The sequence below is a fragment of the Eriocheir sinensis genome, chromosome 9, assembly GCF_024679095.1.
Source record: "Eriocheir sinensis breed Jianghai 21 chromosome 9, ASM2467909v1, whole genome shotgun sequence".
Classification (NCBI taxonomy): Eukaryota; Metazoa; Arthropoda; class Malacostraca; order Decapoda; family Varunidae; genus Eriocheir; species Eriocheir sinensis.
This window is the reverse complement of record NC_066517.1, coordinates 25,430,790-25,449,995: the sequence shown is the minus strand read 5'-3', so window position 1 is coordinate 25,449,995 and position 19,206 is coordinate 25,430,790. Positions and strand designations below refer to the sequence as shown.

The 19,206-nt window shown below is 44.6% G+C and overlaps 1 protein-coding gene across 1 annotated transcript; it reads right to left on the bottom strand.

Moving 5' to 3' along the window:
* Nucleotides 1-83: 83 nt before the first annotated feature.
* On the bottom strand, nt 84-18,995 carry LOC126996244 (uncharacterized). The gene is made up of 12 exons (XM_050856614.1): nt 18,815-18,995; nt 16,569-16,727; nt 16,046-16,165; nt 14,984-15,120; nt 14,199-14,299; nt 13,723-13,917; nt 13,418-13,595; nt 9,424-12,912; nt 8,531-8,677; nt 7,967-8,063; nt 7,363-7,515; nt 84-6,019 (listed from the first exon to the last, which is right to left on the bottom strand). The coding sequence occupies exons 1-12, from the start codon at nt 18,881-18,883 to the stop codon at nt 5,894-5,896; spliced, it is 4,971 nt and encodes a 1,656-aa protein (XP_050712571.1). The 5' UTR covers nt 18,884-18,995; the 3' UTR covers nt 84-5,893.
* Between the last annotated feature and the right edge of the window lie 211 nt (nt 18,996-19,206).

Genomic DNA, 19,206 nt, shown 5'->3' with positions numbered 1-19,206 from the left:
GCTTCTGTCTTCCTGGACTGAGCTACAAACTGGTGTCCAGGATCAGAAGGCCTTGGATTTTCACCCTTGGCGGTGCCAGACCACCACCATGGGAGGCAGGACACAACCCTGTCTGACACCCAGCACCAGTTCACTGCTGGCTGGGCAGAGGCACAGGTGTCCACCTGTCTCTGCTCCACCCAGGAGTCAAACTCAGGACCTCTCAGTCGTAAGCCGAGCAGCGTGCTGAACACTGCATGCGTGTATTTACCTAGTTGTGATGTGCAGGAAATGAGATGCGTTCTGCAAGTTCTGTCTCGGAGTCAAAGTTAGATTGAAAATCATCCAAGTCTTTGTACTGGGTATTCACCTTGGCGTGACATACAGGAAGTGAGCTACACTCATGGGGTTTGGCCTCTGGGTTTCAAGCAGTCAGTCTTAGCTGTAACTCTTTGAAGTTTTTGCAGTGAACAACCTATTTATCCAGGCAAGAAAGCAGTATTTCTTTAAATCCTTCAAGCATCTTGTCTCTTTCAATTTCCTTCCACTCTTGTTACTCCCCCGTCCCACACAAAGAAATTTTCTCCATCAGTTCTGTCTGCTCCGTTCATCACCCTGTCACCTCTCTCTCCATGTTCTTCTGAGTATGGCAGCCTCAGCTTATCCATTTTTTGTTGATGCTCTTTGTATTCTCTTGAGCTAGTTTGTGCTGTATATTCTTACCTAGGCCAGATCAATAATGCTGCCACCAATTTCTTCATCACTACATCCTGTTATGTTGTCAATAGTTCTCTCAACAGTGTGTTCCTGTCCCTCTGCACCTTTCTACAAGCACCATGGAGCACTTCCGGTAGGCCGAGTCACATATAACACATAATATCGTACAGTACCCTCTCGAGTTTTGCGCTTGCTTCATTCTGAAGGTATAGTGCTAAACTCGAGGATCGCGAAACTCGAGGTATTGAAATACATGAAAAAGCGCTTATTGGTTCCGGACCGTGGAAAAAAATTACTTTTTAATTTTCAACTTGACTCCCTTGTTATCACAATTTTTTTCGACTTAACTCTCTTGTTAAATCAAAATACGTACCTTGGTTATAGGCAGAAAATGGGAAGTGAGAACAGGTCGTTCTGAAGCCGCAGTTGAAGGCGGCCGCCTTACAATTGGCTGGCAGTTCTGAATACATGCTTGTGATCCACGTGGTGTCGTCTGCTAATGTAAGGGTGGTTGCTCGCGGTCACCCGTGGTACAGTTGGACAAACCTATAGCTTCTAGTAGTTTTCAGTGTGTTATGGTATAATCTGCTAACTCTTTCTGTTATATATCATCAAATCACTAACATCATGATTGATTTTTCAATGCCTATTGAACGTAAACTGCCGCCGCAATCGCATAATAGCTCGCAGAGAGGTTCAACTTGCTTACTGCTTCCATATTTCCCTCACTGCTCACAAAGACCACAAGCGGACAAAAAATAACAAATCCAGACAAATGAACACTTTTAATGCTGTGTATTCCCACAGCACATATGCGTGGTGGACAGCAGGATGACTAATTTCAGCGGGAAGATATTTCTTGCAACACCGGCCAGTGTATAGTGGACCTTCTTCTTCTTTTGACCTGTAATGCTTTGTATCGCTTCTTAGTTCCTCCTTCTCCACACATTTATACTTCACAACATGCTCTTAGGGCCACTTTCACAGTACTTTTGTTTATATTGATTGTTACCAATAGCGGCAATCGCAGCTTTAGTATTTCCACATGAAACTGGCCGATGGGTAGTGATGTGATGTGATGGTGTCGGAGGTATTGCCTTTACAACGGCATCTCGTGGCGGCTGCAGGGTTAGCCTTGCCCCGCACCTTACCACACACTCTCAACACCTGTCGCTTTCTCTGCAGCCACCACTACCCCATTGGCCAATTTCACGTGGAAAACCATAGCATCGATCGCCACCATTGGTAACGATCAAAACAAACAGTGACTGTGAAAGCGGCCCTTAGTTACTTCACAGTGCGCACTTATACACTCCGCCCTGAACTTAGGTGTTTTTCTGTTCTTTTCTTTCCCTGATTTTGGTTTTCTATGCCCTTTTGCTATTTTCCACTGTTACTTTTCACCATCGCTGCCATGCATTACAGGTCAAAAGAAGAAGAAGAGGAAAACATCACAGAGATCTACAATTTTCATAGACTCGAGAAAAAAGTTTTTTGCACTGGTTCCCCAGCACGGGGGTGTTCTCTTATCTTGTTAATCAAGCAGTAAGCAAAGCAGCTCTGCCAGTCCATTTTACAAGTCTCTTGGTGGGCCATCTTCCACTGCTCCTCACTCCTCAGCCACTGCCATCATCTGTTTGTTTACATACAGCTGTGAGGTACCCACATACCCACGCTCGTACTCACAACCGTTTTCCATTCATACGGACAACCAACAACTCGCTCCCGGTTGTACATACAGGCAACCGCGGTTGCCCATAGCTCCAGTGGTTGGACACTGCCTTTTAAGGCAGCACGCATGACGCTGATGGTAGGTAGACGCGCAACCCGTACATGTCAAAGGAACGCGAAACTCGTGGCGGTAATGCGCAGAAGTCGTGATGGTAAGAATTTAGGACTAAGCGCTAAACTCGAGGATCGCGAAACTCGAGAGGGTACTGTATTTTGACCTTTACTGGTATGCTGGTTTACATATAACACATAACCCAACACAGCTTAACTATAAACTGTATGTTGCCACGGATAACTCATAACCCAGCACATATTGACCTTACCCCAGGAAATATGCACCTCATCTCTCACCACTGACCTCTGCCCTACCTGCTGTCATGTCCCTGAAGCATTGCACCCTTCCTCACGCTTCCTTCAGGATAATGTCAACTCCAGTGCATGTCTTTGATTCATGCGACCATTTTCATTGTTTAGATCATTACCAAAATGATAACTCATTTCTCTAATCGCCTCTTATTCTATTTTCTTTTGTTGGAGCAGCATTTACTCGGCTCTCCTATTGTTGATTTTGTTTATGCCCTGGAGCTGCCTCCCTTGCTGTAAAAAGAAAAATAATAGTAAATAGATAAATGTGAGTCAATCAGTTGTGAACCACAATGAAAAGTCACTTGCTCCAGAGAGCTTTATCAACCCCTTGGCTGTGGATTTCCTACAAGAAGACATCACCAAGCTACAGGAATGGATCAAAAAGTAGCTGCTACAATTCAATGAAGAAAAATATAAAGTCATGCACTTTGGGAGGGGGTATCCAGCAGTGAACCACCACATCAATACCACATGGGAAACACTCCTCTATCCACCACAGAGGCAGAGAAAGACCTGGGAGTATATGTTACCAGGCTACCAGTGAAAGACAAATTCATTCCAATTGCAGCAGATGGGTTAAAGTGAAACAGGTGTGCAGAATGGTTGCTGGTGCTCTGTCGCCCGTCACTGCACTCGACTGCCACACCCAGGGCCTACTCAGCACTGCTCCCGCACACTGTCAGCTCAACCACCATGAGCTCGGCCCTCTTAGACACGATCCCTCAGCTCGGGCGTCAGGGCTCCAGGCAGCTTGGTGGTTCTCTTACTTCTCCCTCACCGTCTTGCTGCCCCACCGCCTCACCTCCCATCTGTATCAACTCCTCCCCCAGGTCTCCCTGCTGCCTGGTTAAGTCAGGGAGGGTACACACACACACACACACACACACTCGTTACACTGACGTCAGAACTGCCTGTTTAACTCGTCTGCTGCGATTGGCACAGATTTGGATTTCTCTGGTAGCCTGGTAACATATAGTCCCAGGTTTTTCTCTGCCTCTGTGGTGGATTGTGGAGTGTTTCCCATGTGGTATTGGTATGCTGGATATCCCCTCCCAAGGTGAATGGCTTTACATTTTCTTCATTGAATTGTAGCAGCCACTTTTTGTTCCATTCCTGTAGCTTGGTGAGGTCTTCTTGTAGGAAATCCACAGTCAAGGGGTTAAGACAGAACACACACACACACACACACACACATGCTCGTTACACACCTCTTTCCATTCACAGGTGAGGTGTCCGGTCAGCAGGAGATGGTGACAGTAGCAGAAACTCAGGAACCAGGACTTTACGAGCAGCAGCAGAGGCAGGATGACCCAAGACTTACTTTGCCGAGGACCAAGATTCGTAGTAACAGTAGTAGTAGTCGTAGTAGTGTGCATGATTCCTATTGCAAACTACATCCTTCTGCTCTTCCTCCTAATTTATATTTATTCTCTTCTCTGTTCATGTTTTTCCTCCTTTCTGATATCTTTCCCTCATCTCTCCTCTTTGTTATATTACTTCCTCCTCCTTTAATACTTTATTTCCATTATTCCTACTACTTCCTAACTACTATTACTGCTATTTCTCCTCTGTTCATGTTTTTCCCCCTTTCTGATATCCTTCCCTCATTTCTCCTCTGTTATATTATTTCCTCCTCCTTTTATACCATTTTTCGTTGATTTCTCCTTCCTAAAATTTATCTTTTTCTCTCTTCTGCTTCTCCTCCTCCTCCTCTTCCTACTTTTCCATGTTTCCCATCTTAATTTCCTTTCCTTTTCCCATTTTGCTCCTTCTCCTCCTCCTCTATGATTCTCTCTCTCTCATATGGGGAAGACTTACACACAGTTACCTTTTGATTTCATTTATTTATTAACATTTCTTGATACATTTTATTGTTCTCCTGATCAAAGCCTGGGGGTCTCACACACACACTCAACTAACAGGGAGCATATGCCATGTCGGTTCAGAGAGAGGAAGAGAGTAGTGGGGAGGGGGTCTTTATCTATGAGTCTGGGGGGCATGTGTCCGTGGGGGACATCCTGTGGGTCCTGTGAGAGAGAGAGAGAGAGAGAGAGAGAGAGAGAGAGAGAGAGAGAGAGACTTATCTATGAGTCTGGGGGGCATGTGTCTGTGGGGTTTGTAAACATACTGTGGGAGACATCCTGTAGGTCCTGTGAGGTGAGAGAGAGAGAGAGAGAGAGAGAGAGAGAGAGAGAGAGAGAGCAAACAGTCAATATCCAGACCACTAAGCAACATATGTGCAATATCAACTTGGCTTACTACTAAAGTGAAACCATTTTAGTGTCTGTTGAGGCGTTTGCTCCTGCAGGTCCTTTCCTCCCCTCTGCTCTGCCACTCAGTCCCAACACCTATTTTTTCCTCTCACATGTTACCTGTAGATAACATATGAGAGGAAGAGACTAGTGTTGGGACTGTGTGGCAGAGCAGAGGGAAGGAAAGGACCTGCAGGAACCAATGACACCTCAATTGACTCGCTGAAATGGTTTCACTATACCACTACTAGTATTATTGATATTTCTGCTGCTACTACTACTACTGCTACTATTACTACCACTACAACTGCTGTTTCTACTAGTATGGCCATATATATACCAATAATTTATCTCTTTTCAGGTACATAAAAAGACATCTGGCTCTGTGAGTGAAAATAAAAGTTATCTAATAATTTACAGTAATTTTTAGTACCCTTGCTTCTCTAGAAGACTTTGTTCAGGGGCCTGGTGGTCGGCCCAAGCCCGTCATGGCGCAGGCAATTTTTATAATGGCGTCATTTATTCTTGGCTCATGCTGCCCCCCGGAACTCATTCTTGATTCACCTGGACGGTTTCTTCTAGAGTTCGGGTTGATGGGTGGTCTTCAGGACAGCATGTGGGTAGTCTTAGGCCACTTGGCGGTGACAATATAAAATGGGGTTAATGGTCCCCTTACTTACATTTCTTTGTTACTTAATAGAACAATAAAAAATGGGGTTAATGGTTTCCTTACATATATGACCGAATGGATGAAATGAAACTGACCCAAGTGCTGGTTATTTGAGACTTCCCTCCCCTCAGTACATTATATAAAATAGTAACTTAATATAAACCACTGCTTTGCCTGCCTAGTCAAACAGAGGAAAGCCCATGAAGGCAAGTTCTTTCCTCATGTCAAGTGGTGGAGCAAAGGAGTCGTTGGTGAGCTCCACAGCGTACACAGGTCCACAGGTTCCCTCGTCAACAGCAAGGACCTGAAAGATTGATCATCTCATCACAAGTTGGAAAATACATAAAACTGCAGATTCTACCAAAGATGGAGTATTCGTATTAGGTATTCATATTCGAAGATCATAATTGGGTGTGTTTGAATACTTATTGATAGAAATAAAAGTATTGTCATTCGTATTTGAATACAAGGAAAAAGTATTCATATTCCACGAATAATCTGACGAATACTTCAACTCAATAATCAGAAATAATTCATATTTAAGGTAAGTGTGATGCCTGTACCTAATATATACCGCTAACTGAATACTGGCACTGGTCATAAGTCATTTTACTGTTGCATAACTTTTGAACAGTGCTGTACTGTTATGTCAAGGAGGTATTCTTCAATGAAAAGTATTCATCAATGTATTCATTTCAGTGTATTCAAATTAGTATTCATATTCGTTGGACTTTTAAGTATTCGTATTTGAATACACAACTCTTGTATTCACTCCATCCCTGAATTCTACATAAAGAAGGATTGGCAAGGGGGCAAAGCTGTCCATTTTTCTACATTAAAGGAGGAAGTTCAGGTAAAAACATCTCTTCCAAGCACTGCTCCCACAGAGAAGGTCACATGAGGAGGAGAGGTGTCTTGATACTCCCCTCTTCAAAGTGTAAGTCATAGGAAGGTGGAGCTACAGACAAAGGAAGGTTGCCCAATTGTACCCACCCTCTGTATACCAACTCTACATAGCAAAGGGAAATACTGCTTTTTGGCCATCAAGTACATCCAATCGTCACACCCAAGAACAACATATTTCAGTGCAGGTATGCAAACACATCACAGCTAAAAGGTTGAGTCAGATCTTGCTTTAAGCCAAGGCAAATAATTCTTCATCTAGCAAATATTGATCTCTCATTTCCCACAGCTGGTCTCAATTCCTTTCCCTAACTCTGCCAAAGTGGATTGATTGATAGTTTATTGTTGCAGGTATACAACAAAGGAGAAGGGAGGAACCTGTCATCCCAACCCCAAGGCAGTACATAGTGTGATAGTACAACTATGTATTGACATACATGTAGGCAGGATCATAAGATTAAAAAGGTACAATGGTAGGGGCGTCACAAGGGGCTGCACCCAAAAACTACAATCTAGGGGCAACTGCAGGATAGAAAAAGTGGGTGCCAGGATGATGATAATGTTAGTAGTTCTAATAACAGCTGTCAAGTGACTGGACCCAAATCTTGTTGACAGCCATGAGATTTTTTATTTCATATTTATTTATTTTTCTATCAAAGGTATAGTAAGAAGAGGAAGTGGGTTAGTGGTGAAGGGACAGGTGGGGGAGAAGGAAAGACAAGTCCCCCTCCTTTAGAGCTTTACCTTAACAGTCCAAGAGTCCGTCATGTCAGTCAGCCCCAGCATGGCTTGAGTAGCAGCCTCCTTCAGGTTGTCTGGCACAGCCGTGTGTGGTAAGGTGCAGGAGATGGCCTGGCCGGGTATTGGTTCTGCCACTGCTTCAGGACAGCCGTGCACCTGGCCAAAGCAAGCAAATGTCACTCTGTATGTAGCAAGATGAACTGACAAAAAATCTTGCTTCCTGAATTACTTATGTTTGATTGTATAATGATATCCATGGCCCCTGATCCCTTGACTGCAGATTTCCTACAAGACATCACCAAGCTACAGGAATGAAACAAAAAGTGGCTGCTACAATTCAATGAAGAAAAATGTAAAGTCCTGCACCTTGGGAGGGGATATCCAGTATACCAATACCACATGGGAAACACTACACTATCCACCACAGAGCCAGAGAAAGACTTGGGACTATATGTTACCAGGCTACCAGTGAAGGTGAAATCCGTGCCAATCGCAGCAGACGGGTTAAAGATTCTTAGGTGATGATCAAGTTTCCTTTAGCAAGAATGTGAAGATTACCAGCGACTCACTGACTGCAGCTTGAGTGAAAAATCCCACCAAGTCTCACCTGGGAGCCGTCCACCTGCACTGTCCTGCCGTGATCCACCAAGAACACCGACACGCTGCCACCGGCTCCACCGCCCCTCACAACACCTCGACAGCATCTAGGGTGAAGCAGAAAAATAAAAGGAAATAAAATAAAGGAAAAGAAAGAAAAGAAACAAAGAATATTATAAATTCTCTCTTTTGGACACACACACACACACACACACACACACACACACACACACACACACACACACACACACACAGTTCATGGAGTAGCATGGAATGATTGAATAAAAGTGGTAAATATAAAAATGTGAAAATAATGAAAAAGGAGAAAATTGGAAAGAAAACCAAAAGGCAGAACTTTACTACAAACACATGAGGCAGGAAGGAAAAGTAACCCACAAATTCACTGAAATGCTGAAATATACTTTAACTCCTTGGTCTTAATCCCTAGTATAGAAGAGCCTACAAGAGAGGATTTCATACCTATTGTCATTGAGTGTAACAAGGCAGGGAGATGCTGAGGAGGGTGTGGGTCCCAGGCAGCACATAACCTAACCAACAGGAGAGGATTTCATACCTATTGTCATTGAGTGTAACAAGGCAGGGAGATGCTGAGGAAGGTGTGGGTCCCAGGCAGCACCGGGCTCTTCCAGTGTCCCCTCGGTGGTCACACGAGCCCAGCAGCTCGGCCAGGTACCTCATTTTTACCTCAAGGGCGTTCAGTCTGAAGAAGAGGATGGGCTTTTCAAAGGCTCGTACTTTAAAACATTTTGGGCTCCCAAAACAACTATTTCCCAAGGCCACAGATAAGATTAACCAGGTTTTCTTGGTTGATTTTCCAGTTCAGCGTGCAGAGGTTGTGTAAAACCAGAATCACAAACAGCCCATGACAAGCCCAGGAATTTCTACGATAGGCTTTTTAAACAGGCGAACTGAGAACCCGAAACGACAAATAATACAAACTTTTGTTATGACTGAACCTTTTAATGGAAGAATCACTTGGTATTTCTTATTCTTGGCCTTGGTTTAACCCCTTGACTGGATTTCCTATCAGAAGGCATCACCAAGCTACAGGAATGGAGCAAAAAGTGGCTGTTACAATTCAATGAAGAAAAATATAATGTCCTGCACCTTGGGAGGGGATATCCAGCATACCTATACCACATGGGAAACACTCCACTATCCATCACAGAGGCAGAGAAAGACCTGGGAGTATATGTTATCAGGCTACCAGTGAAAGCCAAATCTGTGCCAATCGCAGCAGACGGGTTAAAGACCAAAAAATATACTGCCTTTCCTCATTTCTTTATAACTGAATTTACTTCATGGTAACATCCACAAACTCATGATTTAATCTTTCCTTGGGTCTCCAGCTTACACACAAGTTTGATACGGTAAATGTGGACTTACTGGCATTAACATCAACAATTTTTTCAGTCTACGTCAATGAAAACAGAAAGCAGTACTCACTCCTTTAATTTATCTGCTTTGATGACGAAGAATTCCTCCGGTGACACGACCTCCACGACTTTCACCATCACTTCCTGGTCGAGTGCCAGCTTCTCTTGGCACAGTGCCGGGACAGACCGATAACGTCTACCGCTTTTTAGGTTACTCTCTCTCTCCTTCTGATGCTGTGGGCTCAAGACTTTACTCCCAGAACTTCCAATACTGTTTAGGTTACTCTCTCTCTCCTCCTGATGCTGTGGGCTCAAGACATTACTCCAAGAACTTTCAATACTGTTTAGGTTACTCTCTCTCTCCTCCTGATGCTGTGGGCTCAAGACTTCACTCCCAGAACTTCCAATACTGTTTAGGTTATTCCTTGTCAAGTGTTCCATCTTCCGGGTTTCTTTTTCTTCCCTTGAGGACTCTCCACACCCAGCACAAGGATCTGTTACACTGATTCTAGGGTTGTCTTCCTTACCTCCCCCGTCCTTCAGCTTGTCAAGGGCTTCAGTTATTGCCGTCCTCCAGCCACTGTCAGGCACTGCTTCTGCCTCCAGGGACACACCAGCCTGGGCACAAAGTTCTTCCAGATTTTTCATATGAGTAGGATTATCCATTCCAAAATTTTCTGACAAGAGTTTTCCCCTCAGTGATTGCTTCTGTACAAACATCTTGTCTATTTTAATGAACTCTGCAGCTGGATTCAGCCATAGCGTACATCCCAAAGCAAGGGAAATCCTACCAATGAATTTGTTGTTCTTCTTTTGAGCAAAATTGGTCTGAGCAAAGTGTGTTGCTTGGAGTGTCCAGCTGTGGTCACCATCCATGGGCTGAACACAACACAGCAGCACCTCAACAGCCAACTGTGGAACTGCTGCCAAACAGAGAGGGAGAGCCTTGGCTGACTCCAGGCTCACAGTGACCTGCTTCCCTTCATCAATAAGGAAAACATTTATCATGGAGGAACTTGCTCTGTGATTCACTGAAATGATCTGTGCCCTCACCCAGGCATCCTTATCCTGAACGGCACACAGCACCCCGGGCTGGGCACACTCCAGAGACTCACAGCGGCCTGCATCCTGATAGTGGCTGTGCAGGGCTGAGCACAGGGCAGGGTAGGTGTTGGCGAGGTCAGTGCACGGGGCCCCGGCCTTGTCTCTGTACTGGGTGAGATGCACTATGTACCTTGAGGCACTGAGGCTCCTTATGACCTTGAAGGTCACTTCCCCAAATCTTGGTATGTGTTGAGGTACATCAGAGATTTTTACCACATGTCTAAACTTGCAAGAATGTTTTTTATAACATCTCCCATAAGCCTTCAGGTAGTAACACAAAGCCTTGTACTTGGAATTTCTTCCATTCTGTATTATTTCTACAGATTTTTTCACCTCACAGGGAACGTCCTCACAGATTCTATATAATTCATCCATTGCTCCAGGTAATTTTTCAAGAGCACATTTTGTTAGAATCAGGTGTGATTCACAGTTACTTGGACTTTGGTTCAAGTCAGTGACAAAGTTTGCTGTCATGAAGCTGTACCTCTGGGTGAGGGTCGTCAGTGAGGGGCCAAGGTGTGTGTGGAAGAGCACCTGGGCGTTGGCAATGTCATGACTGAGAAGAGAAACTTCTGCTCCCTGACACACAATCATTGTCATGGCTTCCAGCACGTGCCACTCCTGTACAAACTGCTGCACCTTCCACATATGAGTGGTGCTGCTCACAGTGACGCAGCGCACGCCTGCACCCTTCATCCATTCACTCAGCGACTCCGCTAAGTCATCATTGCTGACAAAGACCATTTTCTTTTTGAAGACACAAGATTCTGTAAGTCTCACCACCACAAGGAGAGCCTCAGTTTCACTAGACACAAGGTGCAGGTTACTTGGTACCTTAGTGGCAAGTGCTGCTTCACACGGTGCAGAGATCACAAGTGTTGGCTCCAGGAGAGGAAGGAGGGTCTGCGTCAGCTGACACAGCAGTTCCGTCCACCTGGTGCTCACTAACACCACCTGCAGCTCCAGGTCTCGGCGGCCAGATTTCCTTCGTCCCTTTCCCAGTGCTATGAGGATTTCCTTAACTTCAGAGGGAAATTGCTGTAGTGTGACATCTATATCATCAAACACTAGATGACAGCACCTCTTCAGGGTGGTAGCTGCCCCCTGCGGGCCGCCCGTCAACAAGCGCAGGAGGCAGGGTGCTGTGGTGATCAAGATGTCACAACCACTGCAGAGTTGCTTGCCTGTGCTGACCTCCTCCTCATGTCCACAGCCTCCCCAAGCTGTCATGATCTTGAAGGGTGTACTGGCTGGCAGGAGGGTGACCACATTCTCTGCCACACATTTGGCACTCTGCCAGCCACTGCACACCACCACCATCACTGGGCCAATGCCTGGGCTAAGTCGCTCACTCATGAGCTTCCATGTATCCAGAATGGTGGACAACAGAGGCACAACATAGCCCATTGTCTTCCCACAAGACTTCTCACCAACAACGACGGCCGAGCGCCCCTTGGCAATGAGTGGCCAGGCGTAGGCCTGGAGACGAGTGGCTCTCATTCCCCTCTTGAGGACTGCACTCACAATTTGATCATTCAGAGCTGTGGACACCAAGTTTTTGTTTTTGATGACCTCTTCCTCTGAGACGCTGTGTTCGCCAGCGATGAACACTCGGTACAGCTTGGTAATGTCAGGTGCCTCAGGGGGAGCGTCCTGCTTGACAAGGCTGTTGTACAGCCCCTCGTCTGGGCTGGAGGAACATTGCTCCACTTCAAAGCCCTCGTCAATCAACAAGAAGGATGAAAAAAAAGGCTCACATATTGTTTCACTGTTGACAGTAACTTCCCAAGTGTGACTTTTCTCTGGGATGTCGTCTTCTTCACGGTCCAGCTTTTTCAATAAGTTCTTTGTGGCCTCAGGTCCTGATACATTGAATTCATCACAGAGACCTGCATCCACCACTGCTTTAATTTCTGCATACTTAACAAAGTCATTCATATAATCAAGTGGCTTCAACTGAACTTCCTTGGGTATGTTATTTGATCCAGAGTACCCTTTGGAGGACAACACTGAGTTCTTCTCTGTACAATCAACATGACTGATGAAGCTTTCCTCACCAGACAAATTACTGATGATGTCCTTATTCTCCAAGGAGTCGTGGTAACTACAGTTTTCACCTTTTAGCTTAACCTTGCAGGAAGGTTTACATGAATATGACACTTTCTCTTGAGCGTTCCCCTCGGAGGCTGAATATGACACTTTCTCTTGAGCATTCCCCTCGGAGGCTGAATATGACACTTTCTCTTGAGCGTTCCCCTCGGAAGCTGCATATGACACTTTCTCTTGAGCGTTCCCCTCGGAAGCTGCATATGACACTTTCTCTTGAGCATTCCCCTCGGAGGCTGAAGTGTTTTCAAAATCACACCAGGAGGTAAAGAGAGCACCACCTTGCTGGGATCTTGGTGAAGCGTGATCTCCATTCTGATCAGCATGTGATGGCTTGACATCCTTACACCTGCAACAATCATCATCATCACCATCATTATCACCCCAAGCTTCACCTCCTGCCTAAGTGTTGCCTCTCACTGCCTGTCACTAACAAAGACTGAAACTTACAAAAGAGCCTATTGGAGAAAATCCTGAGCTGACTGCCTACTTGAGAATGCAAGAGGATTTTCAATATATAGTAGTTTTGATTAAAAATATGCATCTATTAACCCCTTGACTGCAGATTTCCTACCAGAAGACATCACCAAGCAACAGGAATGGAACAAAAAGTGGCTGCTACAATTCAATAAGAAAAATGTAGTCCTGCACCTTGGGAGGGGATATCCAGCATACCAATACCACATGGGAAACACTCCACTATCCACCAGAGGCAGAGAAAGACGGGAGTACGTGTTTTCAGGCTGCCAGTGAAAACCAAATCCATGCCAATCGCAGAGGACGGGTCAAAGATACTATATATATATTATAAGTTTTCCCAAAGATAATTTCCAAAAAAGCTCAAGGCTTCTCACTTGGACATTGAGGTGTTCCCTGGGATACTTTCGGTGCTCCCGATGAAAAGGGACGATGGTGGCCTGCTGCTGTGCCTTGAAGGATAGCTTTCAGGGAGAGACTCCTCGGCACTGCTAAGGGAGCTGTCCTGCTGCCCTGTGCTGGACTTTGTGAGTCTGCTCCCAGGTAGGCGGCAACCTTAGAGACATTTATAAAAGTAAGATGCAGAAGAGGCGACACTGGCCACACGTATAACTACAATGTCTGTTTTGTTTGTATTCCCTGCCCGTTCCCTTATGACTAATCTGTTAGCAGCAGCACTCACCAGCATCAGAGCCTTGTTCCATCTGGGCACTCTGTGTCTGCAGTACTGCATAGCCTTCAGCCACCAATACCAGCGCAAGATCTAATGTCAGCCAGTCTTTGGATGTCTCAGGATGGACACTTGCCTCCAGCCGGGGCACCAGGCCGGCCCAGCACTCCCTGGGAAGGCTCACGGCCAGCCTGCCGCTGACACAGCCTGAGGTTAAGGAAGTATTCGCAATAAAAAATAATAACATAGAAACAAATACTTCACATACAAAGTTTCTTAGTTTGGTTACTAACTAAGAGTGAATTTTCATATTCTTGACAAAACATTCAATCAATATACTCCAAAAACACTTTGGGGATATCCAGATCATGCACAATGATATATAATTATACAACTATATATTTACTGTAATATTGTAGTAAGACATCAACTAAACATGAACCAAGCAGGAGATTATCAACTGATCATGATAAGGAATCCGTGCGTACCCTCATGGTTGAGGCCAACCGGCTCAAACTCCACCTTGGCTGACTTCTCACACACTGACCCAACAAAGCTTGCAGCGGCCGGGTCCCAGTGCTGGCATTCTCTGCAGAAGAAAGTTGAAAATGGTGATTGTAGGAAGAAGAAAAAAGATGCTGCAACAACCACAAACTTCACCTCTTTATGTGTCAACGAATATACTGGAGACAAAAAATGAAAACCAATTCAACCATGCTAAATAACTGTGGAGCAAGTCCTTCAATTTGGCAATGCATAAGAAAAAAGAAAAAAATACCATCTGCTAGAGAATCATGATTATTGCTGAACAACAACCAAACATGAAAATTTTTCAGTTACACATGACAAATTTCATATCAGGGTTACACAATTCTAATGCATGTCCCCACGCAAGAAAATGGCATTACTATGTTCAACCCCTTGACTGCGGATTTCCTACAAGAAGACCTCACCAAGCTACAGCAACGGAATGTGGCTGCTACAATTCAATGAAGAACAATGTAAAGTCATGCACCTTGGGAGGGGATATCCAGCATACCAATACCACATGTGAAACACTTCACTATCCACCACAGAAGCAGAGAAAGACCTGGGACTATATGTTACCAGGCTACCAGTGAAGGGATATCCAGCATACCAATACCACATGGGAAACACTCCACTATCCACCACAGAGGCAGAGAAAGACCTGGGAGTATATGTTACCAGGCTACCAGTGAAGGCAAAATCCATGCCAATCACAGCTGATGGGTTAACAAACTGCCACACTCACTTCAAGACCATCTTAGGCTCTTCATGCAGCAGCAAGCACTGGAGGGATGCTGGAGCCACGCCGGCCAGACAGATCCTCTTGGCTTGGTAAGGAACACTCGTCCACTCCCCCGGCTCCAGCACTACAATATTTTGAACCTGTGACATAGAAATCTTCCCTTATTCCATTCGTACAGCAAATGGCACAAAAGGGCTATAGTAATACAAATGAGAAGTGCTTGTAATATGCTTCTTCTGGGAAACAGGTCATGGTAAGGACAGACTGATTGTTAAGCTTGAATAGCCAGAAAGAAACTGCCAATAAAACTTAAAATTTGCCACTCTGAGCAATGAGTAATGCAAGTCATCAGAGACACTTTCGCTTCTCACATCAACTATTTCTAAAGGCCAAAGAGGGGGTAAATTGGGTTCTAATGAGTGTTTCTTCAGGTTCATGGTACATAAGAAGGGTCAAACTACCATCAGGGTCATGAAACTACTATTGGAAATGCAAAAAACTCCTATGAAAGCCTTGTCAAATATGTGAACTTGGGTGATGAAATGTTTAGTAATGGTCAAAGAGGGGGTCAATCGGGTTCTCATGAGTGTTTCTTTAGGTTCATGGTACAGCAGAAGGGTCAAACTACCATCAGGGTCTTGAAACTACTACTGGAAATGCCCAAAACTCCAATGAAAGCCTGTCAAATAGGTGAACTTGGGCAACAAAAGAGGGGGTCAAAGAGGGGGTGAATTGTGTTCTAATGAGTGTTTCTTTAGGTTCATGGTACAACAGAAGGGTCAAATTACCATCAGGGTCATGAAACTACAACTGGAAATGCCCAAAACTCCTATGAAAGTCTGTCAAATATGTGAACTTAGCCAACGAAATGTTTAGTGATACAGTCGTCAGGCAGAAATGAGTACTTCTTTAGTTTCATGGTACAGTAGAAGGGTCAAACTACCATCAGGGTCATGAAACTACTACTGGAAATGCCCAAAACTCCTACGAAAGCCTTGTCAAATATGTGAACTTGGGTGACGAAATGTTTAGTAATACGGCCGCTAGGCAGAAATACCCCCTCACCTGCTCCTCCACAGTGCATCCATAGTCATGTAGGAACACCCGTGCCTTCCCTGACCTTGTCCCAGGCACACTCTCTACCTGCCCTCGAGCCCAGTACCTCTGATGGTAGACCACAACGTGCTGAGGAGAAAGAACATTTTTTTCATTTATTAATATATCAAATAAACCACCTCATAACATCACAGTAGAAAAATGATCTACGGTAAAAATAATCTAGGCAACAAGTTAACCTTTAGATGGTGGCAGTATTTGAAGACATAGCTCCCCAAAAAATGAATGGTCCATATATACGTAGTCACTGCCGATCTTAGGACTGTAACATAAATATAGTTGCGCCGCATAATGGATGTTTTAACTATCGTCTACATATAAATTCTAATGTGATCTGGAAGTGTTGCTATATTTCTGCCATACAAAACCGACTGACTGAATTTTGGACTGTCTATATATAGTTCCACCGACGTCTAAGGGCTAATCACCAATTCACAAAGGCGTACCAAGAGTGACTGTCAATAAAACTTACACTTCCCACTCTGAGCAATGACCAGTGCTGGGAGTATTGCAGATGCTGGTCCTTGTAGTGTTCACCGAGTTGCCTCTCCAGTCTGAGGAAGTTTTGTAGCTCTTCAGAACAAGTGGTGGACGGGAATTCACGCACCCAAATTATATCGGGCTGTTCCACCTGCAAAGCCAGTGAAGGGTGTCAAAATGAAACAGTTTATCAAATCCCTTCTTCTTATAGCCTTTTTTTTTTTACAGCAAAGGAAACTGCTCAAGGGTAAAAAAAAAAAGAAGAAAATGATAATAAAAAAGCCCGCAAATCACTGCTCCTATAAAACAAGTTAAGAGGAGTGGCCAAAAGAGAGGTCAATTTTGGGAGGAGAGGTGTCCTGATATGATCACATACCAGCCCAGATACACAATTTTCAAAGGTAAATATGGAGAGTCACAACATGCCTCCAATATTGCCCCCACGAGAGTGATAACCTTTCCAAGAAACCCAATTTCCCACGGATCCCCAAAGATCGTTACAGGAAGGGGATTAGGCCTTTTTCTTTACTTTTAAGTACTTGCGCCTTCATATTATGGTTGAGGGACATGTATTTCGTCCCTTAACTACAAAATGGAGGCATAATATCGTCTTTCGGAGGCACGGAGTGACTCTCCACAATTACATTTTCAAAACCTACCACACTTCGCTTCATGTTATTACTTCCTAACAAGTGTCTCCATGCATTAGAACTGAGGCAGGAATAATACTCAGCTGAAGGGAGTTTCCTGCTTATGGGATTATTTTTATATATCTATTACAATCAAGAACCCAAGGAGGAATCTATTTTTTTTGTTTCCATTTCAGTCTTGTCAACCGTCTAGCACAGGAATGATCTGCCAGGGTGGGTGGTGAATGCTGAAACAGTGCTAGAATTAGAACCACACCTGTAGTTAACCTGGTAGCAGCGACGGGTCAAATCTGTGGCTTTACCGTGTACCAGCGATGGGCCAAATTTTTGCCATGATATAAACCCCAAAAAATAGATGATACATAAACTGATCACAAATACGTTGATGAATATTATGAAATGGTTTGCACGAGTGATGATTTTTTCTCCTTTTTCTCACGTAGAGGGAAGGGCCTTTAAGAAACATGATCCCCGCAGCTACCACCGGGTTAAATTGTGGGAGGACCAGGAACGAAATTATAACTATGGAGGACACATAACCATACATAACCACACTATGGAGCACACACAACCATACATTACCACACTATGGAGCACACACAACCATACATAACCATACTTATAGATAAAGTGGGAGGGCTAGGAAATAAAATATAGCTATGGAGGACACATAACCAAACATAACCATACATAACCACACTATGGAGCACACACAACCACACATTACCACACTATGGAGCACACACAACCATACATAACCATACATAACCATACTTATAGATAAAGTGGGGGGCCACGAAATAAAATATAGCTATGGAGGACACATAACCAAACATAACCACACAAACACACACACACACACACACATCTCCTGCATACATATATTCATCTCTGATCTCCCACATAATCTAACATCTCTAATCTCCCACATACCCAGCATCCCTCATCTCCCATATACTCAGCATCTCTCCAGGGTCAACCAGGTAAGTCAACCACGTATGTCAACCAGGTGAGCAGGCCACGTGAGTCAATCAGGTGAGTCAATCTGGTAAGTCAACCACGTATGTCAACCAGGTGAGTTAACCACCTATGTCAACCAGGTGAGTTAACCACCTATGTCAACCAGGTGAGTTAACCACCTATGTCAACCAGGTGAGTATAAACCACGTGAGTCAACCAGATGAGTCAACCAGAAGTCAGATGAGTAAACCACGTGAGTCAACCAGGAGGGTCAACCAGGTGAGTCAACCACGTATGTCAACCAAGAGAGTAAACCACGTGTCACCCAGGTGAGTCAACCAGTTGCGTAAACCACGTGTGTCAACCAGGAGTCAACCAGGTAAGTCAACCACGTGAGTCAACCAGAAGTCAGATGAGTAAACCACGTGAGTCAACCAGGAGGGTCAACCAGGTGAGTCAACCACGTATGTCAACCAAGAGAGTAAACCACGTGTCACCCAGGTAAGTCAACCACGTGAGTCAACCAAGAAACCACGTACGTATGTCAACCAGGTGAGTCAGCCAGGTAAGTCCACCCTTCCTTGCAGTCCCCAAACCACACACACAGTACTTTCATCCCTTATTTCACCTGACACACGCGTAGGTTGGTCCACCGCGGCCACTGCATCAGCTCGGCCATGTCCTTAGGTGTGGCCATGGCCTTAGAGGAGGATAAATAAGGCAATGGTTGTCTCTATAGCGTCAAAAAACTGGAGGTGAGTCGGCTTGATCTTTCACAATGGCCGCCACGAGTCTCGATCAGCTGGTGCTTCGACTCTCCTCGGGGTTGGAAATATAAAAGAAATAAGGAGAATAAGTCAATAAAGTGGGAACCAAAAAAAGGACAGAAAAGGGCAAAGTGAGCAAGAGTGAAGAAAACAAAGGAAAAGGAAGATATGAAAGCAAAATTGTTGTACTCGGCGTCAGCAATAAAAGAGAAATTAAGAGAATATATTCTCTTCATTTTCACTATTAGACTTA